Raw genomic sequence first — 27,126 nt, 5'->3', positions numbered from 1 at the left:
AATAATTCTTCACACCGTGGAAGCTTCACTTCTAAGATAATTCATCCTGAATTTTGGCGCAGTTTTCATGAGCTCACTTTGGAACTATTGCACTGAATCCAATCATCTTCATAATGCTCCTCACATACAAAGCAAACAGTTTCTGATATTCCCCCCCCCCCCTGTATCTGTTGTGAACAGTATCTTCTTTATTTTTTTTTTTTTTTCTGGTAGTGTTGATGTTGGTGTCAGTTGCCTCAGGAAATCCTTAGGTGGTGTCCCAGTCAACAACAGACCAGATGCATTCCGTTTCTGAATTGTCTTCTTCCTCTGCCCTATTGCTGATGTTGAAGGGAGTGGGCTAATCTTATCTACAGGGATAAAGCTTTTTTTTTTTCTTTCTTTCAGGGGAAGTCTCCCTGGGATGATCTTCTAGCATTACTGGTTCTGAGGTAGTGCCTGTGACCTCCACTGACTGATCAGTAACCAATGAAGGTGCAAAGTCAATCTGTCAACTGGGCCGACACCACTTCATCTGAAGCCATTCATGGCGACTTCCATACTATGGTTGTCTAACAAAAAGTTGTGTGGATGTGAGGTAAGAGGTGTGAGGGTAAGCATGGCTGCCGTGCATTTGCCTATCAGAAGTCTCAAGGCCTGACAAAAATCATTTGTTCCATCTTGCAAATTGAGAGGTGCTGTTGTGAGGTTCCAAAGTGGTAGTGCAATTGTGTCTTAGTTACACATTTACTGTATGTACAGCATAATGATTGATACTGCATTGATTCAGAGAGATTGCATTGTCTGTCACAACTATGTTTGTAGCTAAGAGCGTAGTACCTGTTACTCGTGCCATACCTACAAGCTGCTGCGACTTCTCATCAGATGCAGGCAAAGTTGTGGCCCTTTGAAATGCCACACCACCAAAGAAGCAACATGATGGACGTTGAGTTAGAATCTAGGATTCTCTTTTAATTGGTTGAAATGGCAGAACACATGAAGGTGTTCAACCACTTTAAGAATGACAAGTCCAATGGCTGTATCTTGTGGGTGCAGTGTGACGGCAGTGACACCATAACAACACCATGTTGTTGTGAGAGACTGGTGGACATGAAGCTTTGCATATGGCTGCTATGACCATTGAGAGTGAGCATCACTTTCTCCTCACTGTATTTGTCCTTCGAAGATTTAAACTCCTCTCAAATTATAAACCAACCCAAACTAAATCCCATGGCACAACACCTCCGAAAGGCCATGGCCTACCAAGTGACTGCTGCCTCTAGACTTTTTTGGCTGCCTTTCTAGACTGAGACTGCCATCTCACCATTAAATAGCTCAACTGTAATTGCATAGGCAGAGTGGACCTCGAACCAGCCCTCAGATCCACGTAAAAATCAGTAACCTGGCCAGTAATTGAACCCGGGGCCTCCAGGTAAGCATGCTACTCCTACACTGCAGGGCCAGCTTCAAATTATAAAACAAGTTCTTTTAGAATCACCAGTAAAACTATGAAGAAACGTAATTATTACAATTGTTTCAACAGTCTAAATTACACACTCTCGGGCAGTACAAATTACACGACATGCAAAGATTTAATCAAAAGCTAATATGCAAAGTATTTAAAATCAATGAATGAAACTATGTTATAACTTACCTAGATATTTCATCAATACTTGTAAAATCTAAACACCTTCTTGGCTGAAATAACTACTTTACAGTACATTTACTTGTCAACGTATAAGCTTACAAGGAATGTGAGTATTAAAACTGTTTTCCTCTTACTCCTTTGACCTTCCAGGAAGAAAGCTTCCATCTTGCTGACCTTACCTCAGACAAGGGGTGACCAAACTTGCAAATGCCAAAAATATTATTGGTCCAAATTACACAGACTTCCCTTATCACAGACCTTGTTGTATTTAATACTTAAACAATTCATCTAACAATTGCAGAATTAAGTTAACTTCTTGTATTAGGAAAAAAACTAAGAGTCTTTACAAACTTATCAATGCTAATACAGTTCTTACAATTAATACAGTCACTTTTGAAAGGTCCTTGCTCCAAAATTCAGGAGCAAAGGAAAATATTCTGTGGGTGAGTATATGGTATGTAACAGGATGGGCTTTCCAATGTTGAAAGAACATAATGAAATGGATATCTTGCCATTACTGCAGTTGCTAAGTTTTGCAATCTCCTTGAAAAAAAAAAAAGTCCAAAATCTTGGAATAAGGTTCTTTCCTTGAGGAAGTAATTCATGGTCAAATTACGTTCTTAGTAGTGTTTTAAGTTGCTCCTTTCTTTTCTCATACATGTTACAGTATTGGTTGTAGCTCTAATCAAAGTACATACAAAATGGCTTCATTGATCATCATCATTATCATCACGATCATCATCAGTAGCAGTGTTACGTACAGGCCATTTAATCAAATCATTGTAGAAATACCTATATTAATGCGCATTGTACCGGGCGGTACACCTCCACGTCGCTAATTCAAACTTTGCGCCAGTTGAAACTCCCCTACTGGAGGAAGTCTGAACTTTATCTAAGGTGTTAATTTTCAAGTTTCTCAGAAGATGTCACTACTCGGAAATTTTGAAGTTTCTGAACTGGGTCGTTTTCGATGTATTTTTGTTTTGCCTGTAGTAAGAAGTGTGAACTTTCTCTTCTAGAGGACACTACTGAAGAACTACAATGGTGTACCCTGTGCGAAGTGAAAGAACTGTTTTTTGGAGAAAATTTGAATTCATAAGTTTGTTCTTTGTTAAATTTCTTGCAGTCATGGTTTAAGTTGGCAATATTAACCCTTTCTTTCCCCTTGTTTTGAATTTAGCCAATCCCGAATTTCTTTAGTTAATTTATGACCAATCAGGTGTATCTTCCCCAAAGGAGATATGTTGCTTAACCCTAGCCAATAAAATGATTGTGGGCGGGTGTACTCATTCCTGAAACGCCTCAAACTTTCCGCGAGAGTATATAAACTGCTGATTTTCGGGTCTCCGCGCCACTCCAGTATCATCTTTTGGTGTGTAAAGTACATAGCAGGGGGCGGGAAGCGCCTCTTTCTTCGGGCAGCAGTTCAACAACAAGGTAATGGCCGTTTAATAACTTCTTTTCTTGCTAGCTCAGCAGTTTAACTCTCGGGGCAGGTCCGATGCTTTTCCACCATGTAACCTTTCCCTAAAATGTAAAGACTCTCAGTATCTATTCTCTCTTAAGCTGCATATTGGGATAGAGAGTGCTTAACCCTCTCGAGCTCCCACTCATATTGCATTGAGGTGAACTTATTTCTTCCTTAACGTAATGTAAATTGTTTCATTCTAAAGTCACCTCTTTAGTATGGGATTAGCCCTTGCATTAGCGGCCTAGAGCCAGATTAGGTTTTAAACAAAATGTATTAGGAGTGCAGATCGCCTCCTCTCAAATTGGTATTTTAGAGGCCATGTAATTAACCTTTTCTCACTTAATAGGCCTCAGTAGGTTGGGTATTTTACCCCTGTGTTTATGTCCTTAGAGGACAACTTGAAGGTGGAGTTTGGTGTGGCCTTTTATAGGCTTGAACGTTGAGAGCGGTTTGCTCTTTTTGAAATTTGGTTCTGCGTGCCTCGAGGAGGCTTTACTGTGTAATTTGGAGCAAGTGCTCCTGGGCATGAATGGGGTTTTCTGCCCCTCTGTTGAAACTTGTTTTGGGGTAAAGCTGGGCTAATTGCTCAAGAATTGTGAGTTCGGGGCTCGAAGCCCTATAAATACTGTAATTGTACTTTTGTTGCCTTGCTACTCTGTACCTGCCATGCTTGTTATTTCTTGATTTTGCAAAGAATATATAACCTTGTTAAATTTTAAATTAACTTTAATTTCGTAGCCTGAGACCTGTTCACCCCCGCACCTTCTTTCACCTCTGCTGTTCCACAGATACCTCGGAACAAGTGGTAGCAGAGCGTGGTTGAATGTGTCTCAATTTAGCCCCTTTTGACGGCTAAACATTGCTTTGATCCGAACTCTAACAATTTTCTCAGTTGCTGGAATTTTTTGATTTTTCCTTTTTCAAAATTGTTCTGTCATCATGCCCGGCCCTCGCGATGTTCTCCATCTTAACTATTTGCGCAAGGAGGAGTTGATCTATGAGTTAACTATTAGAAATGTGCAATCTGGAGGCACGGTTGCGGTAGACACAAATAAGCTTAGAGAGTCCCTTGATTTGCCCATTTCCATCCCCACTTTGGGAGAGAAAGAAATTGACGACTCTCTTTCCACGATCACTGATAATACTACTGAGCTAGCATCTGTAGTTAGTTTTTTTGAAGAAAATGATCCTTCGCCTAATCAAATTAAGCGTGTGCAAGCCAGGCTATTTCATTTTTCAAATAGAGTTAACGATCTGTTGTCTCTGAAGTTGAATGACGTTCAGAGGAAGGAAGCTAGTATGGTTCTTGAAAATCTTTCTGAATTGTCCAGTAAGGTTACCCAATTGTTAACTGGGGAAGTTCCTCCCAAAACTGATCAACCCGTCACGGTGAATGTAGGTAGCGAGGAAGAGCCTCCTAAGGGAGACGTCAATAGGAAAACCGTTGCAGCTCAAACAACCTCTGCCCCATTGGACGAGTCTGAATGCCGAACCTCGTTGAATAATGTACGTTCTGAATTGACATCTTTGCCACTTAAACCTTTACCTACTATGTCACCTGGGTTCAGCAGCTTGCCTCATCCGTTAGCAATGTTGCTCAGAGGTATCTCTAAATTTTCTGTTAACACTACCAGTGAAGTTATTTCATTCTTAAGGTTTTTAGTTGAGTTCCAGGATCATGCCCTTATTTTTCCTCTTTCTCCATGTCAGATTTTGCAAATCATCTATCCCTATGCAATTGGTATTCTCTCAGACAAAATAGTAAGAGCCATTGCCGAGCAATCATCTATTGAGGACTTCCACGCCCACTTGCTAGCTAATTTCATCCCGGCTAGGGCAAGGTCCTCCCTTATTCAGAAGTACTATTATCGTGTACAGCGGTTGGATGAAAACTTGGCAGATTTCATCCAAGATATTAAGTTCTATACTAGGGTGTTTGCTCTTCACTTCCCTGAGGATCAGACTGTACAAGCTATTATGGAAGGTATCTCACCATCCTATAGGTCATATTTGTGTTTCGCGGCGTGCCCGCAAATTTTCTCTGAACTTGAAGCATTGGCTGTCTCAGCGGAAGGAGTTAGATACGCCGATTCCTTACGTGTCGCGAAAGAACCTCCTCCTTCTTTTGGTAATCCTCGGCCTCCACCTCGCTGACCTGTCACACCTCGTAAATGCTATGCTTGCGGGTCGCCTGACCATCTTTGCAATAAGTGTCCATTGATCAAATCTAGTAGGGCAAATAATGGAACTGGTTCATCACCAGGCTGTTTTAAATGTGGGGCTTTCTCACATATCGCCAAGAATTGCCCAAATTCGAATAGCACCCCTTCCTGCTCAACTTCTGGTGCAAATTCCACCAATGTCAATAATAAAAAGTGACTAGTGGCTTCGGCTGAGTCGACTAATCCATCTTCCCGAGGCTCAGCCCCTGATAAACAGGTCGAAAATTCAGGGAAAGTTCAGTCTTCAAATTCATCTTTTGAATGCCCCAAAGAATGTCTTAGGATTGCGGCGGATACCCCCGCACCGGTGCCTTTTCTCAAAATTGAGTTAAATAATGAGCCTATAACAGCTCTATTAGATTCAGGCAGTGTTTGTTCTATTATTTCGGCTGAATGGTATGCAAAATTGAAATCTGTTTGTAAGCTTCATGACCATTGTTTGTCTGCGATCCAATATGTTTCGGCTAATTCATCTCCATTAGAAATTCTAGGTTCTTTACAGGTCAAAATTCGTATTTTTAAATTTACATGGAAAATCAAATTGTTTGTGGCTAAGCACTTGTCTTGCCCCATCATATTGGGAGCTGACTTCATTTCTCACTCTGGTCTTGTGCTCGATCTTCAGAGTAAGTCGTGCACATTCAAATTTGCTTCCAATTGTAAAATCCCCTTGTTAAAATGTAATTCTGCATCGTGTTCATCTATTTCGCCTACCCAGGATGAGATGTTGTTAGACCTTAGACATATACCTGAGGAGCAGGCTGATAGTATTCGTAAGTTGTGTCAGTCCTTTCCAGAGGTGTTCTGATACTCTTGGTGTTACTGACCTTATTGAATACAAAATTGAGGTCACAGATTCGATTCCGGTCCGTTTTCCACCATATAGGCTGTCTCCACCTAAAATGAAGGCTCTGAAAGAAATTATTGATCAAATGTTGAAGGATGGTATTATTAGGCCCTCTAAGTCGGCATATTCTTCGCCTATTTTTCTAGTCCCGAAACCCCAAGGGGGCTTCAGGCCTGTCATTGATTATAGGGCTCTCAATCGGAAGGTGGTGTTACAATCTGTGCCCCTTCCCGACCTTCATTCTTGTTTTTCATGGTTCCGTAAGGCCAAGTTCTTCACCATCTTGGATTTGAATCAGGCCTACAATCAAATTCCCCTTGCCGAAGAGTCTAAACATCTTACAGCGTTCGCCACGGATTGGAATTTGTATGAATACAACCGCGTGCCTTTCGGGCTCCCCACGGGAGCAGCTGTACTCACTAGACTGCTAGATAGGGTCTTCTCCGACATCAAATTTGAGTACTTGTATCACTACTTGGATGATGTCGTCGTATTTTTGGAGACCTTTGAAGAACATCTAGATCATCTGCGAGAAGTTCTCAATCGCCTTCGTAAGGCTGGGTTAACTGTGAAGTTGTCCAAGGTTGCCTTTGCTAAGCCCTCCATGTCATTCCTAGGGCATATTGTGTCACCTGATGGTGTGGCAGTCGATCATTCTAGAACACAGGCCATCCGTGATTTTAAACCTCCCAAGGACATCAAAGGTATCGCCAGGTTCATTGGTATGGTGAATTTCTTCAGGAAGTTTATTCCTAACTTCGCTAGTAGAGCGGCGCCCTTGAACCTTCTTTGTAGGAAAGGCATCAAATTCGAGTGGGGACCTTCTCAACAAGCCGCTTTTGAAGATCTTAAATTAGCTCTCTGTAATGCCCCTGTCCTTGCTATGCCTGATTTCTCAAAGAAATTCATCGTCCAAACTGACGCGTCGTCGTCAGCAGTAGCTGCAGTCCTTCTTCAAGAGACTGGATTAGGGAGGCGACCCATCGCCTATGCATCTAGGACTCTATCGGCTCAAGAAGCCACGTATACCATCTATGAGCTCGAAGGTTTGGCAGCCTTATTTGCCTTAGAAAAGTTCCGTCTCTATCTGGAACATGTCAAAATCGACCTGGAGACGGATAATCAAGCCTTAAGCTGGGTCTTAGGTAGGCCGCGTCGTACTGGTCGTATAGCCCGTTGGGCCATCCGTATTTCTGCCTTCCAATTCGATGTCAGGCATATCAGAGGTACCGAAAATGTCGTTGCAGACGGACTCAGCCGTATGTTTTCCAACGACGTCGAGACCCATGAACCGGTCGATAGTTCATCACCTCCCGAGTCCATACTATCTGATGTTAATGCCATCTTAACAGATGCTCCCATGCTCTTTAGGGATATCGAGAAATACCAACGGGAAGATCCAACGCTGGCTGCGATAATGGAAACCCTTTCTTCTGGGGAATATGTCGTCCCTTATGTACCGAGGAATGGTGTTTTATGTTGCCCATCGAGGCATGATAAGATGATGAAGGTTGTCGTTCCAGCTGTTCTTGTACCTATGATCTTCAAGTACTATCATGAGACCCCATTAGGGGGGGCATCTAGGCATCTTTAAAACTCGTGAGAAGATTCGTGAAATGTTCATCTGGAAGGGTATGGACGGTGAAATCCATGAACTAGTAAAGGCTTGTAAATCCTGCTTGCTTAGTAAACCCACCATGTCCACCAAGGTAGGCCTGTTGTCTTCTCACCAAGCGTCGCGCCCTATGGAATGCCTGTATATTGATTATGTAGGACCCTTCCCCCAGTCAAAGGGAAATGCCAACAAGTTCATCTTTGTATGTGTAGATGGTTTTACAAGATTTTCCTGGTTATTTCCGACTAAGCTGGCTACCGCTCAGTCCACCATTACTTGTCTAAATTCTATCTTTGCTTCTTTTGGTCCGTGTCAATATATTGTGTCTGATAATGCTAAGGCTTTCACATCTAATTTATTTCGTAAATTCTGCTTCGACCTGTCCATCTCTCATGTGACAACTTCTGCTTATTACCCTCAACCATCTCTGGCTGAACGGGTTAATCGTAATCTCAGGTCCGCGCTTATTGCCTATCATCATGAAGATCATTCTAGGTGGGACACGTCCCTGCATTGGTTAGCTTTTGCTTTGAATTCGGCGGTTCATGAATCTCATAAGTTTACTCCAGCTTCTTTGATGTTCAAGTTTGTTCCCAACACGCCGCTCTCTAACCTCTGGTCTCTGAGTGACATTCTACCTGAGACAATAGAACCAGATAACATTAAAGATCTTTGGAAGAAGGCTAAAGCCAATCTTAAAGTGTCTCATGAAAAGGTTAGGGAAAGATACGATCGTGGACGGAGACCCACCAATTTGAAGGTAGGTGACCAGGTGATGGTCAAGAATTTTGTTCCCGCGGGCAAGCTTGCCCCCAGATTTCATGGGCCGTGTACTATTCTAGGTTTCCTTACGCCGGTTACGTTGTTATTAAGTAATCCAGCCACCGAGAGGATATTTAGGGTTCACCTGTCACAGGTGAAACCGGTGTAATTTCTGTGTTAACTTGCTTCATATAATTTTGAAAGAAATATGAAGGTTATATTTTGTTTGAGGGGTTTCACTCGTAAGGCCTTCTGCCCTTGGAATCTGTTTCATTTGTGTGTAATTATTTTTGTAAACCTCCCCCGATCAGTTGAACTGCCATCCTGTCCTTACCACGGCCATTACCATGCTCCCGTCTCCTGCTAACATAACACCCAGTGGCTTATACATGACATGAATATCTTCACGCCGCTGGCCCCTCAACCTCTCCACTAAGCCTGTGCCCTCAAAAAATGATGATGGTCCAACAAAATTCTGCCGCTGAGCTTTAATGTTTCAGTGCCCCCGCAGCAGCGCGGCGCCGTACCGCTCCTGAGGCAGGGTACAGGCCCGTCCTTTTCCAGTGAGGCCAACCGGTGTACGGCGAGCCGGAGTCCTCCTCCCGGCCAAGGCTGATGTGCGGCGCACAACCTGTAACTGGCCCGCGACCTGCATGTTCGCTGCGGGCGTGGCGTGCTTCAACTCCACTACTCCTCTCATAGTGCGGGCGAGCGGTATCTCAGGGTACTTGAGGGGCCCGAGCGGCCTCCTCTGAACTCAAGCAGCGGCGGCTGGTCTGGCCGTCAAACTTATCAACGTTAAAAGTACATATCCAGCTATATGGACATTCCAGTTCAACATTACTACCTTTTTTTCGGATTTTACTGCAATATCTGGTGGACTTAGAAAATTTTTCCTCTACTTTAAAAAACTAAAAGTTTCCTTCTGAATTCAACTTCTACAAACATAAAGACATTACTTCAACAGTTACTACAAGAATTTTGAAACTGGATCCAATCATTTTAAGAAAATTTGTTGGTAAATACTTCTGCAATTAACTTCCATATCAACATCATAGCTTGGACCTTATGTTGAAATAAAAGTTTATGTTCTTATGTGTTACCCCTTGGAGGGACTTTTGGGGGGGGGGAGGTCTGTACCGGGCGGTACACCTCCACGTCGCTAATTCAAACTTTGCGCCAGTTGAAACTCCCCTACTGGAGGAAGTCTGAACTTTATCTAAGGTGTTAATTTTCAAGTTTCTCAGAAGATGTCACTACTCGGAAATTTTGAAGTTTCTGAACTGGGTCGTTTTCGATGTATTTTTGTTTTGCCTGTAGTAAGAAGTGTGAACTTTCTCTTCTAGAGGACACTACTGAAGAACTACAATGGTGTACCCTGTGCGAAGTGAAAGAACTGTTTTTTGGAGAAAATTTGAATTCATAAGTTTGTTCTTTGTTAAATTTCTTGCAGTCATGGTTTAAGTTGGCAATATTAACCCTTTCTTTCCCCTTGTTTTGAATTTAGCCAATCCCGAATTTCTTTAGTTAATTTATGACCAATCAGGTGTATCTTCGCCAAAGGGGATATGTTGCTTAACCCTAGCCAATAAAATGATTGTGGGCGGGTGTACTCATTCCTGAAACGCTTCAAACTTTCCGCGAGAGTATATAAACTGCTGATTTTCGGGTCTCCGCGCCACTCCAGTAACATCTTTTGGTGTGTAAAGTACATAGCAGGGGGCGGGAAGCGCCTCTTTCTTCGGGCAGCAGTTCAACAACAAGGTAATGGCCGTTTAATAACTTCTTTTCTTGCTAGCTCAGCAGTTTAACTCTCGGGGCAGGTCCGATGCTTTTCCACCATGTAACCTTTCCCTAAAATGTAAAGACTCTCAGTATCTATTCTCTCTTAAGCTGCATATTGGGATAGAGAGTGCTTAACCCTCTCGAGCTCCCACTCATATTGCATTGAGGTGAACTTATTTTTTTTTCTCAACCGTTTCTTCCTTAACGTAATGTAAATTGTTTCATTCTAAAGTCACCTCTTTAGTATGGGATTAGCCCTTGCATTAGCGGCCTAGAGCCAGATTAGGTTTTAAACAAAATGTATTAGGAGTGCAGATCGCCTCCTCTCAAATTGGTATTTTAGAGGCCATGTAATTAACCTTTTCTCACTTAATAGGCCTCAGTAGGTTGGGTATTTTACCCCTGTGTTTATGTCCTTAGAGGACAACTTGAAGGTGGAGTTTGGTGTGGCCTTTTATAGGCTTGAACGTTGAGAGCGGTTTGCTCTTTTTGAAATTTGGTTCTGCGTGCCTCGAGGAGGCTTTACTGTGTAATTTGGAGCAAGTGCTCCTGGGCATGAATGGGGTTTTCTGCCCCTCTGTTGAAACTTGTTTTGGGGTAAAGCTGGGCTAATTGCTCAAGAATTGCGAGTTCGGGGCTCGAAGCCCTATAAATACTGTAATTGTACTTTTGTTGCCTTGCTACTCTGTACCTGCCATGCTTGTTATTTCTTGATTTTGCAAAGAAAATATAACCTTGTTAAATTTTAAATTAACTTTAATTTCGTAGCCTGAGACCTGTTCACCCCCGCACCTTCTTTCACCTCTGCTGTTCCACAGATACCTCGGAACACGCATTATAATCTAGTAAATGTTGAATGTCTTGCATTTTGTTCCTGTCAATAGCCACTGGGCCAGTGCAAGCCTTCTCAAGTCCGGCCCCAAGTCCGCCTGTCACTCGGCGGCCCCGGGTTCGATTCCCGGCTGGGTCAGGGGTTTTTAATTGTAAATGATTAATATCCTTGGCCTGGGGACTGGGTGTTTGTGTCGTCCTTAACATTCCTTTCCTCACATTCAACACTCTACACTTCCTCCATTCCAATTACATGCAGGTTCATATCAGATGGAACAACCAGGGGAAAAAGATCTCTATAGGTCGACGCCCTGAACAAATAGCATTAAAAAAAACCCCTTCTCAAAATTAAAAACAACACACACTCCCAGAAATAAAAAATCAAATGTATGCTTCTGTAATCCTCGTATGTATTCAGAAGCCACAACACCTGACTGTAACTTACTATGTTCAAAATGCATAATGGAACATGATTGAAACCTGGCTTTTTGCAACATGTCTACCTTGTGATTCGTTCGACAAACCCCCTTTCCTGTAGTATGTTGGCCACCTCTTAGACAAGCTGTAGGTATCTATTAGCTTTAGGGTGAACTTATGATTTTTGGAAGCATTGGCAATCATTTCACAATATTCTTTCACCGTTCTATAGGCATTTCTGGTTACACATTTCAAATTTCTTATCACATACATTACAAGAATGTCCATTACAAGAATGGCATTTCTGGTTACACATTTCAAATTTCATCACATACATTACAAGAATGTCCACGAATAGGAAAAAACTGTTCCACTTTATCAAAATGTTTAGTGTCCACCAAAGATGCACACATTCAAATCATACAGCGATTCTTATTTTGCCAAACACAACCGTCAGAAAACAAACGTAGTTCTTTGACATTTTCTGGTACATATTCTCTTATATATGTCAAATAGGATGGAGCACACTTCATATGCTACTTTCTTTGCAATGCCTTCATGGTATACATGCATTACAGATTTGTTACTCTTCTTGTTATGAGTACAAAATACATTCATAGCTGCCGAAGATAAAATACATCCTGTATAGGCAGTTTTGGTGGTAGCAAGTTTTGCATGAAGTCAAAACAAATAGCAAGAATTGAATCACTATGTTTGCATTCTTCCTCAGTAATTTTCATGATCCTGGGGAACTTTTCAGCTCGACGTTTGTGTATAACAAGCTCCACAGCAGCTACTCTTTTAGCAGTATCGTTCAACATACAACTGTTCATTTTTAATTTGAGTTCTTCGCATTTCATGCATGTTGCAAGAGACTATCCTCATTTTTTCTATATTGAAAGTCCGTTAAAAGGAGAACAATAAAACTTTGATTTCCACCTTTTCAATACATTAAAAGCAATTATAAAATTAGGATCTCATCCTTATTTTATTGCTTGATTGTTAAAACATAGGACATGTTTCATTCATATTTTGAACATCTTCAGCTATAAATATTCTTACAAGGTTAAACTGATAACATTGTTCTAGAACATACACTTATGGTTCGTCATTAACAAACTTATCCATACTAAACTTTAAAAAAACCTCTTAAATATAAAATGGTCATATATATTACGTCGTCTTATTGAAAATTATATGACTATTTATTGAGATTGAAACTTTAAAACCTTATTATAATATTTAAAATACAATGCCTTTAGTTAATCTCTGTATAAATACATTTACAATCTGTTAAATTGCTAAATGTTTTAAAATTATTTGTTGTATACACATTAAAACATTTTGTTACAACTGGACGTAAACTTTTTCTCATGTTGTACCATATGGAATTGAAATCTTAATACTCTCTCAAAACAGCTGAGTTTAGGCGTGAATATTATTCTTTTTGTCCACAAAATTGACTAAACTGATGCACACTGTTGATTATAGGTTATGAATTTTGTCTTGTAATCTTAACCAGAGTAGGGCAATCCTATAGACGTAAGCAGGGATTTGGTTAAATGGTGATATAAATTTTCCAGCTAACTCATTCTTGGTTGCCTGCGTTTCGCCCTCGTGTGCTAAGTTAGGCTCGTCAGTGGGACTTAGCACACCACCCAAGACGCAAGGCTAGTGCATACCGTGGAGGCCACTGCATAGGCTATTTGAAGCTACCAGCAGTGCCAATACACTATGAGAGCTATGTCTCATTTCCAAAAATAGATGCCTGCCTGGCCATCAAATGATGCAGATGTTGATTCCCATAGGGAACCTAAAATATTTGTCCTGAATGAGTAAATTTATTATTAAGGTATTAAGGAATACGTTGTTGAGAGTTTGGAGGATGACTGTGCCAGTATTTGTGGTGTATTGTTGCAGCGTTACGTGTAGGGTGGGGGCAGGTTTCTATGATGTTTATTGCGGGACATGAGGCGGTAAAGCTATGGCGCGAGATGAAGAGGAACAGAGCGTGTTGGATAGTTTAGGTCTGGGGAGCGGCCGTTGTTGGATTAGGAGGGGAAAGGGGAGGAGCGGTAGGGGAGGAGGAGTGGAAGGCGGGGAAGTATGGAGGGTGATGTGGTGAAAGTGTGTGGCGTGACAAAGTATTATGCATAATCTGAAAGACAGATCTGTTTTTCGGGATATTCATGTTTTTGAAAAATTCAATGAGAAAGTCGAACAGGATCTTTGGTTTCTCTGAGATATCATTTAAGTTTAGGTTGGGATTGAAATATTGGTCTAAATGAATATAGAGGTTTTCAGTGACGTCTAGGAAAGAACCTTTGTTTAGAATATCTAATACCTCAAGATCTTGATTTATTTCAGTAAAGTTGTGCTTAAATTCTTTTATATGTAGGCCGACCGCGGAAAAACGGTTGTGTTTTATGGCATTGACATGTTCTGCATATCTGATTTTAAAGCTGCGTCCTGTTTGCCCTAGGTAAGAACTTTTGCAGTCTTGGCAAGAAAACCTATATACACCTGATTTAGAAAAAGGACTACTTTTATTTATTGATGAAGAGTTGTGTAGGATCTCTGTGCTTCTATTGTTAGTACGAAAGGCTATTTGAACGTTGTGTTTTTTAAAAACGTTAGTGACGTTGTAAATTTCTTTATTGAAGGTAAATGTGGAAAACGTGGCAGTGCTAGTATTGTCTTTTATTAGGGTGGTTTTTGGGCGGTGTCTGAATTTATTGATTATTCTTTCAATAAAGGATTCATTATATCCATTGAATTTTGCTATAGAGCGAATGGTGTTCAATTCTTTATTTAAGTTTTTTCTTGACATCGGAATTTTGAATGCTTGGTCTATTAAGCTATTATATGTAGCCGCTTTGTGTGTTTGGGGGTGTAGTGAGTCATTTCTTATAGTAGTGGCCGTTTGAGTGGGCTTTCTATAGATACTATATGTGAACGAAGAGGGGTGCCTATTGATTGTTAGGTCTAGGAAGTTGATGGAGTTGTTTGTCTCTGATTCTAAGGTAAATTTAATGTCATGATCAATATTATTAAGGTTTTCGAGGGTGGATGGTGCGTCTATGGAGAACAATTGACAATTTATAATGTCCAATAATGGACCATTACATTGGTATTATAAATTTACTCATTCAGGACAAATATTTTAGGTTCCCTATGGGAATCAACATCTGCATCATTTTATATTCTTGTCGAGCTGAATACCGGACCTGTGAAGATTACAAGATTATTTTGTGCATCTACAGAATGGTGTGTAATGAAGCTATGTAATATAGAGAGAGACTTTCAAATGTGGTTAAATGAAGAAGTTATATCATGTTCAAGATCATGCTTTCACATCTCTGCACAGTATTTAAAATACAATTTACCGTTGGTCTTTTATAGCTATTGTTGAGAGTTAAGGAGAATTTCCTGTTGTGTATGTTTATCAGGAACTCAAGGGAGACTTCACTAGTTAGTCGGAACATAGAAAGAATGATGAACTCTTCTCAGAAGAACTATTAAGGTTTCACCTTACTGTTTCCTGCCTGCTGGCTCTTTCGAAATGTGTGCGCGTGCGTCTTGTATTCAGGAATCACTCAAGGCAAATATTTTCGCACTGCAAGTTGTGTGGTTAAGCTTATTTTTAATATGTATAATTTTTGCTTTCTCAACGATGCATTTGTTTCTACATTCGTCCCTGTTTTTATCTCCTCGTAAGATGTGTATTGTTTAATGTAACACCTTGTGTAAAAAATTGGGTTAAATGAAGGAGTTATATTATATTCAAGATCTTGCTTTCACGTCTCTGCACAATATTTAAAATGAAATTTACCGTTGGTCTTTATAGCTATTGTTGAGAGTGAAGGAGAATTTCCTGTTGTGTATGTTTATCAGGAACTCAAGGGAGACTTCATTAGTTAGTCGGACATAGAAAAAATTATGAACTCTTCTCAGAAGAACTCTTAAGGTTTCACTTTACTTTTTCCTGCCTGCGTGCTCTTCAGAAATGTGTGCGCGTGTGTTTTGTATTCAGGAATCATTCAAGACGAATATTTTCGCACTACAAGATGTGTGGTTAAGGTTATTTTTAATATGTATAACTTTCCCTGTTTTCATCTCCTTGTAAGATGTGTATTGTTTAATTTCCTGTTGTGTATGTTTATCAGGAACTCAAGGGAGACTTCATTAGTTAGTCAGATCATAGAAAGAATGATGAACTCTTCTCAGAAGAACTCTTAAGGTTTCACCTTATTTTTTCCCCGCCTGCTGGCTCTTTAGAAGTGTGTGCGCGTGCGTTTTGTATTCAGGAATCATTCAAGGCAAATATTTTCGCACCGGGCGAGTTGGCCGTGCGCGTAGAGGCGCGCGGCTGTGAGCTTGCATCCGGGAGATAGTAGGTTCGAATCCCACTGTCGGCAGCCCTGAAGATGGTTTTCCGTGGTTTCCCATTTTCACACCAGGCAAATGCTGGGGCTGTACCTTAATTAAGGCCACGGCCGCTTCCTTCCAACTCCTAGGCCTTTCCTATCCCATCGTCGCCAAAAGACCTATCTGTGTCGGTGCGACGTAAAGCCCCTAGCAAAAAAAAAAAATTTTTCGCACTGCAAGTTGTGTGGTTAAGCTTATTTTTAATATGTATAACTTTGCTTTCTCAACGATGCATGTGTTTCTACATTCATCCCTGTTTTTATCTCCTCGTAAGATGTGTATTATTTAATGTAACACCTTGTGTAAAAAACTGGGTTATATGAAGGAGTTATATCATGTTCAAAATCATGCTTTCACGTCTCTGCACAATATTTAAAATGAAATTTTACCATCTTTATAGCTATTGTTGAGAGTGAAGGAGAATTTCCTGTTTTGTATGTTTATCAGGAACTCAAGGGAGACTTCATTAGTTAGTCAGAACATAGAAAAATTAGAACTCTTAAGGTTTCACTTTACTTTGTCCTGCCTGCTGGCTCTTCAGAAATGTGTGCACGTGTGTTTTATATTCAGGAATCATTCAAGAAGAACACTTTCGCACTGCAAGATGTGTGGTTAAGGTTACTTTTAATATGTATAACTTTTGTTTTCTCAACGATTCATTTGTTTCTATACTCGTCCCTGTTTTTATCTCCTTGTAAGATGTGTATTGTTTAATGTAACGCCTTGTGTAATATAAATGCCTAAATGCTTGCCTATTCCCACATTTTGGCTGATGATGACGCAAATCAGCGTTGAAACTAGTTCCAAGTACAAATACATGTTATAAATAAACTATAACATTTTTGTATTGAAAAGGTGGACCGTTTTAAGTTTTCCTATCATCCTTTCTCAGTTCAATACGGACAAAAATGAAATTCCTAGGTTTAAATTTACAGGCAATGCAAACCTATGGTGTTCATCACATAAGGGTACTAACCACAGGGACTCGTACTATCCCGTGGTGTTCCTAATATAGTGGGTACTAATCATAGGCAAGCCAGAATCATGGGTTCCCTCATCACATGGCGTCTCATATAGTGCTACTAATCACAGGTACTGTAAAAGCTGTCGCGCTCTCGTTTGCTACTAATCAAACTTATTTGGTGCCCGACATAGCGGTACTACGCGCAAGTAAAAGCGACCCATGGTGTTCCCTGCGTGGTGGTAGTAATCACAAGTAGTTTCATGGTTCTAATCTGATCATCCCTTGGTCGCCCCTTTTAGTCCTCTTACAACAGGCAGGGGATACCATGGGTGTATTCTTCGCCTGCGTCCCCCACCCACAGGGGGTAAGTTGCAAACACACACTTGCAATGTGTGGAATAACGCCCTTTTCATGCAGAAATATATATTTATATGTACAGATTCTGGTACCGTTCTTAACTCATTTTGTCAAAATTTGGAATAAGGCCCCTTTAAAAATGACTGGATCAATTACTGAGTGATGTAGCAGTAGTTAGGTTCAACATACAAGGTATAAATGGCACTAGTGCAGAAGGTGATAGTAGAACTATTCCCGGAAAGAGATATTTCAAACTATCATGCTGATAGATTATTCTTACCGTATTCCCATCAGGCAGTCCTAGGAAACTAGAATTGAGCACAAATGGCACACCTTCAAGACCTGTAAGTTTACAGAAAATATAATTATTTTATTACATCAATCAATATATCAAATAAGAAGAATGCAAAAGACATCACAAAAATACACAACAAATCCTTCTGGTTGGACCTCGAGCCAGTCCTCAGATCCCTCAAATCCCTGAACCCGGGGCCTCTGCGTAAGAGGCAGGCTCATTAACCCTGAACCACAGGGCTGGCAAGAAATATGACACATTAGTGAAATATGGGCTGTGGAGACCTTACAAGACTCAGATAAGCATTTTTTCAAATGTTTTATTCTGTTCTGTTTTGTAAAATTGTAGCATAAAATAAGCAATGTTTTTAAGTTGTAAATCGAAGTGATTGGATTAGGCCGACGGTGAAGTTGCGAAAGTGACTGGATTTCGGAGGGTTAATAGCACTCGCAGGAAGATCACTCATCTGAATGATACAATGAGTACTACAGTATATGAGAAAGCATTTCATCTATACACTTGAGATAATTACCAGTACTTTCAAATATCTCACTTCCTCATCCTCAAAGACAAAATAATGGCACTGAGAAAAGAATGGCTCAAAAGCTGTGAAAATTATTTCTTACCAGCACATCATACATATACATTTCTGACTAAAATAAAGGTCATGGATACTAGGCAAGAGACTAGGGTTGGGCAGACCGGAACAGTCAGTTGTAATACCAATATAAATGGTCTGTTATTGGATATTATAAATTTTCCAGCTAATTCATTCTTGGTTGCCAGTGTTTTGCCCCAGTTGCTAAGTTGGGCTCATCAGTTGGTAAATTGGAAAATTTATAACATCCAATAATGGACCATTTATATTGGTATTATACATTTACTCATTCGGGACAAATATTTCAGGTTCCCTATGGGAATCAACATCTATATCAACAGTCAGTTGTTCCAAAACATTAGGAGCTGAGGTGGAGTGTTTCGGTACAGTGTGCCGGCACACGGCACAGTAAGTGCGCGGCAGAGAGAACTTTGTGAGGCAACATGACATGCTCGTCAGCGGGAATGCGCCTGTACCGGATGTGCTGTGTGTAGTTACGGCCAGCATAAAGCGCGCGGAATGTGAAGGAACAGTCGGAACACTGAAATTCACACCCAATAATTACATTTAAAGGCTGCTTTTGGGTTAAGATTTTTTTGGTTAATATGAAATACTCATAACAGGTTACAATGAAAGTACAGGTGTTTAAACGTTACTAATCCAAGGATATTTTCACCAGTTGAAAGAATCGGCCTGTATTGTGAGTACCAGTAATTAGAGCCAGGATAAAACTTTACGGCACTTGAAAGAGCAGTCGGAACTCTGAAATATGCACCCTAAAAATCATGTCTAAATGTTGTTTTTAGGATAAGAATGTTTCCATTCATTCTGAAATACACCTGTCACAATTACACTGGCAGAACATGTGTTTATAAAGGTCACAATGTTATTTTCACCAATTAAAAATATACTTGCACAGCTGAAGAAACATTCATCAGTACTCTTATTTACGTACACAATAAACAAGTGGAACACGAAAATAAAAATTAACCAATACAAGCAAAACACGAAGATACATTATTATTAAGTTTGAAATGTCACGTCATTGTGCCGGTTGAAGATCCCTTTGGAGACAAAATAGAAGAACGTAAGTTGCATTTCACTTTGTCCGGTTTTATTCTAGTAAAGAATTCCTAAACAGGACTCGTGTGCAACATTATGCAAAGTTTACTGTAGGCATATACAGTACTAGGTTTTAATGAAAATACTCTTACAGAACAGTTGAAAACTAATCAGAACACTTTAAGTTACTCGCATGTACCAAAGGCCAATTGCTGGTGCAACAGAATTCACTGAAGAAAAGAGGATATGATGGAACACGAAACACTCCAGCACGTGGTGGCACATTGGGGGTATTGACAGTCAGGTAGGAGGCGAAGGGCAGTGCATAGTGGCGCTTCTGACGGGATAATACATAAGTAATAATAATAACAACGTAAACGTTTTGGAACACTTGACACTCGGTGTTCTGGAACAGTGGAACATAACTGTGCACCAGCACAGTGTGCTGAAACAGGGCCATAGTGTCCAACCCTACAAGAGACTGATTCACGTTGAATCCATACGAAATTGGGAACATGCATCAATTTCAAAAATATTTTTTTTGAAAAGTACACCAATGAAATAGTACGTAAACGTATTACATTGTGGTATGTTGCCTTGTTTTATACCATTAAAAAAATATTTAATAGTGCCTTTCCGCTAGGCGAGTGAAACGGCCTCTGACGTAAGCGGCGCGCTGTGACGTCACGATCCAGTACCGCATGGAGCTCTACCAGCCGTTGTGCATCAGCCGTTGCTAAAAGCCGATTGTTTATTATTCATGATCGCGAATAACTTCGAAATGTCAGAAGAAAGGTTCAAAACAGCACAGTCAGACAATCTACCATGTGTAGATGTCATCATTCTTGAAAAATGTGACTTTTGTGGCCGCAGAAATTAGCGGATAACAAGCAAGTTTGTAAGTGGCGTCTTTTATATACGTGCAATGTGCAGGATAACAACGAACCTGGATAGATATCACATCACTTTCAACATTTCCTTCTAGACTGATTCCCCTATTAAAGAATAACATTACATTTTCGGGCTTTCAGCATTAGTAAAGTAAGAAATCGGATTTCAGCACTAACATAAACATATAGGTAGCATTATAGTACTAGTCCTCCGCTTCTGTGATGTAGTGGTTAATGTGTGCCACTCCCGGAGGCCCGGTTTCGCTTCCCGGCTCTGCCATGAAAGTTGAAAACAAATAGTACGAGGGTTGGAACGGGGTCTACTCAGCCTCGGGAGGTCAACTTAGTAGAAGGGTTTCGAATCGCACCTCAGCCATCCTCGAAGTGGTTTTTCGTATTTTCCTACTTCTCCTCCAGGCACCTAAGGCCACGGCCGTTTCCTTCCCTCTTCCTTGTCTATCCCTTCCGATCCTCCCATCCTCCAACAAGACCCCTGTTGAGCATAACAGGTGAGGCGGCCTGGGCGAGGTAATGGCCCTCCTCACCAGTTTCATCACCATACTCAAAGTCTCACGTTCCAGGACACTGCCCTTGAAGTGGTAGAGGTGAAATCCCTCGCTGAGTCCGAGAGAAAACCAACCCTGAAGGATAAACTGATTAAGAAAGAAAGAAAGAAGGAAAGAAAGAAAGATCATAGTACTGTAGGTCTATAACCTATCATTTCTGAAAAAAAAAAAATATATTTATGGTTGGGGCAACTGGCCTACCCACTTCCGGGGCCCATGAAAGAGAATTAAATATCTTTGTGGAGGGAAAAAGTTAAACATGATAAAGATAAATATGACTTCATCTAGTTTTCACAAGTTGGGCTGAGTGGTTCAGACGGTTGAGGTGCTGGCCTTCTGACCCCAACTTGGCAGGTTCGATCCTGGTTCAGTCCGGTGGTAGTTGAAGGTGCTCAAATACGTCAGCCTCGTGTCGGTAGATTTACTGGCACGTAAAAGAACTCCTGCCGGACTAAATTCCTGCACATCGGCGTCTCCGAAAATCGTAGAAGTAGTTAGCGGGGCGTGAAGCCAATAACATTAATTGCATTTGGCTTTTAACAAGCTGAGCATATCAGGAAAGAAAAGTGTCCTGGTGACATTTTAGTCGCTCAATACAGGAATGTCTTTGGGTGCTGTGACTTTTACTTTTTGTTTTTTTTTGTTTTTGCTGTTTGCTTTACGTCACACCGTCACATATAGGTCTTATGGCGACGATGGGACAGGAAAGGCCTAGGAATGGGAACAAAGCGGCCGTGGCCTTAGGTACAGCCTCAGCATTTGTCTGGTGTGAAAATGGGAAACCACGGAAAACCATCTTCAGGGCTGCCAGAAGTGGGGTTCAAAACCTTCTATCTCCCTGATGCGAGCTCACAGCTGCGCGCTCCTAACCGCACGGCCAACTCGCGCGGTATTTTTACCCTTCGGTTTATTGACTTGGCTTGTATAACCTAAAACTTAGGCTAAGTTGGATAATATTTTAAACACCTACATCACTATTTTCACCTGTGTGCAATTATGGTATTTATTTCATTAATATTATGATAATTATTATAATTGAGCATTGTTAACTTATAAGACCCCAACAAACAAGCATTGGTCTTGTGTAGAGTTATACATTTATTAAATTCACGTTGTTTCCTTTCATGATGTACACGCCTGTTCTTTGTTGCTTTATAGAGTATTTAGATATAGCCTAAATTTCTTTACCAATTAAGCTCATTAATAAAGACATACATAACTGTCCCATGCCAAGATATATTGGTAGAATTAGAGCTGTCAAAATGGTTCATAACCCCTTTGATTTATTATCTTGACATGGATCACCCAAAACATAGGTTAGGTTTGGAGAATACTTTAATAATCAGCATTATTTAATGCACTGTTTATTACTTTCATATTCCAAGATGTAATTGAAGCATTTAAATAAAGCATCATACATTAAAATTTAAAGTTTTACCACTAGAACAGCGGACATGGAAAAGTGATTTGAAAATTCAAACAAATTCATCTTACGTTAAAATCTTCAAAAAAATAAACTGTAGACTTTCCCGATATATCACCAGCATTTCTCCGGCTCGCCAAAATCCATTTCTCCCTAGTTTTAGCGTCTTTGGAACATGTATAAACAATTTGTTTGGTATGGTATGCGATGTGCTATTGCACATCGGAACTCTACACCATTTATAAGTTTTCTGCCTCACTGTCTGCGCAGGATTCATTTTAAGTCTAAAATATACCACGCAGATTATTATCCGATGTATAGACCTCGAATTTAATAAAACTAGACACTAACGTAAAGTAGAAATACGCGAAGTGTATCCTGCTTCTCACAGCACACTAGGCCTACGTGTTATTTCGTCTGCTAATTCAGTCAACCTGTACGATGACGTCAGACCAATGAGATCGCGTACTTGCGTGACGTGACATTTTCGTAGATTTTTATCATGTTTGGAGTTATTATTTGTACATTCTGATCACATTTTTGAATTCTGCATGAAATTTTGAATCAGATTAGCATATTTTTAATTAAAACCCCGGATCATGCATGTTCCCTATTGGCAATTTTGGAGCCAGTTAAGAGACTTGTTTGGTTTCAACCTACTGAGGAAAGTCTGGTCATCAATACATCAAATTAGATATCAATTCTAGAAACAAGTGGAAGATAACTAAGAACCATTGTTATGACTGTGCAAATGTGCTTCAGATGAGTCATCATACCATTATGGATTGTTCACTTCAGAAGTTCAGTGGACAAATGAAGAACATCGAAGAGGCTAAATATGACATTGTGAAATGGTTAAGCATGTTGGATATCCAATTTTCACACTGCTACAAATATTAACTGACCATAGTGCCAATTTATCTATATAGACTTCCAGTCTGCATCAGGATTTTTAAGCAATATTCATGTAAAAACAATTCTGATCAGTGACTTAAGTTTGTAACTCAAGAAAATTATTTTCCCATTATTTCAAATCTGAGTAAAAGAAGGTATAAAATAAAAAGTGTTGGAAACAATAAGCATTCAAGTAAAAATAATGTGTGCCACTAACCACGGAGAAAACATGCAGTAACTAATCACTTTGCACAAATCCCCACTATTTCAGGTCTTTAAAATGACTTAAAAAAAAAAAAAAAAAAAATTCTGACATCTGATCACCTCAATATCCATGCTGATTTCAGTAGTGCACTTCAGCTTGAAAAAATAAGTTTCTCAAGTTACAAACTTTATGTCAATACAATGAATACCAGCTGAACAAAAAAATTTCTAATCCCCATCTATGGTTCCATAAAGTGCAATGTACTGTATAATAATTTCACTTGAGCGAACACCGGTAGTATGAAGATTTTATTCGAACGTAAGAAATAAATGTGCCTCTATCAACATATGACCAGCTGAACAAATTTATTTTGTACACATATCTCAACTTGCTGTGTATTGTTGCCTTGCAGATGTGGCAGGAGACTGCTGAAGGCTAAGGGAGATAACTCTGACAGAAAATCTTCTCCAACGTTAGGCCTAGCAGGACAGTTGGAGAGTAATTGCAACTGCTTTCAAAACTTATACGAGTCTCACGTGCACACAGAGAATTCAGAGTAGACAACAGCATCAACAGACTCGTGCCAGGTGCGATGGCTTACAGCCTGATGATAGGCTAGGTCTTGCGAGTGCACAACAACCTGGGAGAAGACAACACACTCGAATAGGGACAATTAATGTACCGAGTTTAACAGGGAAATGTGAAGAGTTTGTGGACATCATGGAAAGAAGGAAAATATCAATCCTAGGACTGAGTGAAACTAAATGGAAAAGTAAAGGGAAGGAGTTGAGGAAGAACTATACCCTCTACTGGAATAGTAATAACAGAGGGATGAGAAACAGAGTGGGACAAATTGACAAAAGAGAGATCCAGTACATCAATGAGAGTATTACTGAAGCAACAGTACACCTGGGGAAAGAGAAGCTGATACTGGTGCAGATGTATGCCTGCTAGACAGGTTGTAGTCAAGATTAAAAGAACAAGTTTCTGGAAGACCTAGAAGAGACCATCATCATCATCATCATCATCATCATCATCATCAGGGACCTCAATGCACAGCTCGGGACAGACAGGAATGGGTATGAAAAGGTGATAGGAGACGGCCATGAAAGAAGGAATTCAGAAGGGGTACATCCCCAAGACTTCTGAATAAGAAAATGGACACGATTAAAACACCAGGAGTCCAGGCATTATAGTAGCTACACAGGGTGCTGAATGCAGTGTGGAGGGCCGACAAGATTCATGCTGATTGGAGCAAGGGTGTCATTTAAGAAAGGAAATCACTGAAAATGCTCGAACTACTGGGGAATAATGCTCCTTTCTCATGGGCTTAAGATTCTCGAGAAGATCCTAGAGAGCAGATTGCAAGTCATCTTAGAGTCACAGTTAAAATAGGAACAGTATCGCTTCAGGCCTAGCAGGTCCAAAACGGATCTATCCTCAACGTCTATATGTTAAGAGAGAAATATTGGGAGAAACGCAAAAATCGGTTCATGAGTTTCCTGGATACAGAGAAGGCATATGGCAGCATTGCAAGAGAAGATATGAGAATGCCTGAGAAAGAGGAATGTGCCACACGAACTGGTGAGAAAAGTTCATATGCTGTATGAGCACTGTACCAGCGGTGTGCAATTTGGTACGGACATTCATCATGGCTCCTGACCAAAAGTGGAGTCTAGCTAGGCAATGCTCTATCTGGATTATTGTTTATCACCATCATGGATGACATAATGAATAACACAAAGAAAACCTCTGGTTAAATTAATGCAATGGTTTTCGCTGATGACATCATGGTCTGGGGAGAAACTAAGGAACTAGTATAGTTGAGACTCAATGTTCAGGAATTCACTTTCAAGGTAAGTGAAGCTAAAGTGGTAGTGATAGCAATAGACAGAGAGGGAAGACCAGTGAACATCATGCTAGGAAACCATCCACTGGAAAGTGCGGAAAACTTTGCATGACTTGGTACTGTAATTCTTGAGATATATTAGCCACAAAGGAGATGGCAAATAAGAGTACAGAAGAGCTCTCACTTTTACCAGCAAGTAAGAAAACTCCTCTGGGATCCCAAATTACCAACAAAAGCAAAGATGGTGATGTTCAACCAATACCATACCGATCTTAACCTATGGTATTGAAACATGCACCCTCACTCAAAAGGACTCATCAAGGTTACAGGCATCTAAGATGAAGTTCCTGAGATATATAGTTCAAGAAAACAAAAATGAACAAGTTTAAGGAATGACATGGTGAGAAAGGAAGCTAGGATTGAACAACATTGTTAGATTAGGTCTGCACATCCAGATCGAGGTGGTTCAGGCATGTAATGAGGATGGAGCCAACAAGGACAGCTTACGTTAACTTGAAGAGACATGTGGCAGGAAAACAGATGGTGGGAAGACCCACTGGATGGACATCATAAAGACGGACCTAGCAGATCAGGGAAAGACAGCAGAGAACATCATTAACAACAGAACATATCTCAATAAGACACAGTGGAAGAGGCTCACCAATAGTATCCAGGAAACATAAAATGATGATGATGAAGCTGCATACAGACAAAGCCAATGTTTGATAGCACCATTACAGTATCTTATAAGGAATGTGGAGATATGGGAGGAGACAGATCAGCATAGAATGTCTCAGTAATCACACCAGTACCAAAATATCCTGTTATCTCCAATACAATCTACAGTCTGCTGTCAATCTTTTACTCTTGATGGGGGGGGAGATCCAGAGAGAGTTGCAGCATGGAATTACCTTAACTAAGTGTACCTACCCAGTATATATTTCCAGGTGTGGGTATTTCTCATTGTCTTGTAAATTAGCAAAACTATTTTGTAGGGACTACAATGACCGATCCTCTAATGTAAAACAGGACTGTTAATAGTCACCTCACGTACAGTTAACCAGGATTAAAGTATTCATGTACAATGAACGTCTGAGCTGTAGGTCCTTTTTTGCTAATTTCAGTGTGCAAATTCAATTTGTATTGTTAGGTCAAGTTTCTTATCGTCGCTCCTGGGATAAAACCTCCTATGTGAAATATTTTAGCTTAGAACTTTGGCCGATAAGGTTCTGTCATCTAAGGTGCAATATTGTGTGAATTTCATCAAGGCATTATCGCTCTTCATAATGTATGTGCTGCAGGTCAATATATCTCCAAAAATATTATCACATAGGAGGGTTTGTCCCGCCAACAAGGATATGCTGTAAGTTTCATTTTTGATCCATACTTACACCAATTACGTATGATTTGGTTTTAATATTTTGGAGAAATATTATGTTCGCTTACAATAATATTTCCTCTCTAGAGAACTAGTACCAGTTTCAATGACTGTGAAATCCTGACATTCACCTCCCGGTGGTAGAGAGGGGGCAACGGTTGTGTATATAATATATACAGGTGGCTAATGAATGCAGGGACCGAGTATCTCCCGGTACAAGGAGACCACCTTCTACCAAATGCCAATGGCCTCCTAGGAGGGCGGATGAGAGGGTAGAAGGAAGGGCACTTCTCTTGCCCTTGGAGTGAGAAACTGCTCCAAAAGACAGAAGAGCCACTAGATGGCCAACGGCATAGGATGGGGAAGGGAATGAGAAAGCACACCATTAAAGATTGGCTGGTTGAGAACGTTGGGGGGGTGCACCCATGATATAGATGATGTTGATTCCCATAGGGAACCTGAAATATTTGTCCCAAATGAGTAAATTTATAATACCAATGTACTTGGTCCGTTATTGGACATTATAAATTTTCCAGCTAACTCATTCCTGGTTGCCAGTGTTTCGCCCCAGTGTGCTAAATTGCGCTCATCAGTTGGTAAATAGCACACCCACCAAGACGCATGGTATGCACTATAACCG

General features: G+C 40.4%; 1 protein-coding gene across 1 annotated transcript in view; it reads right to left on the bottom strand.

Annotated features, from left to right (window-relative positions):
• Mvb12 (multivesicular body subunit 12-like Mvb12) overlaps positions 1 to 27,126 on the bottom strand; it is a 125,616-nt gene that overhangs the window by 15,860 nt on the left and 82,630 nt on the right. The window contains exon 7 of the mRNA XM_067137356.2: positions 17,607 to 17,668. Within this exon, the coding sequence (XP_066993457.1) occupies positions 17,607 to 17,668 (62 nt within the window). The remainder of the gene's footprint in view (positions 1 to 17,606; positions 17,669 to 27,126) is intronic.

Source organism: Anabrus simplex, chromosome 1 (genome assembly GCF_040414725.1).
Source record: "Anabrus simplex isolate iqAnaSimp1 chromosome 1, ASM4041472v1, whole genome shotgun sequence".
Classification (NCBI taxonomy): Eukaryota; Metazoa; Arthropoda; class Insecta; order Orthoptera; family Tettigoniidae; genus Anabrus; species Anabrus simplex.
This window is presented reverse-complemented; position numbering and strand designations above follow the sequence as displayed.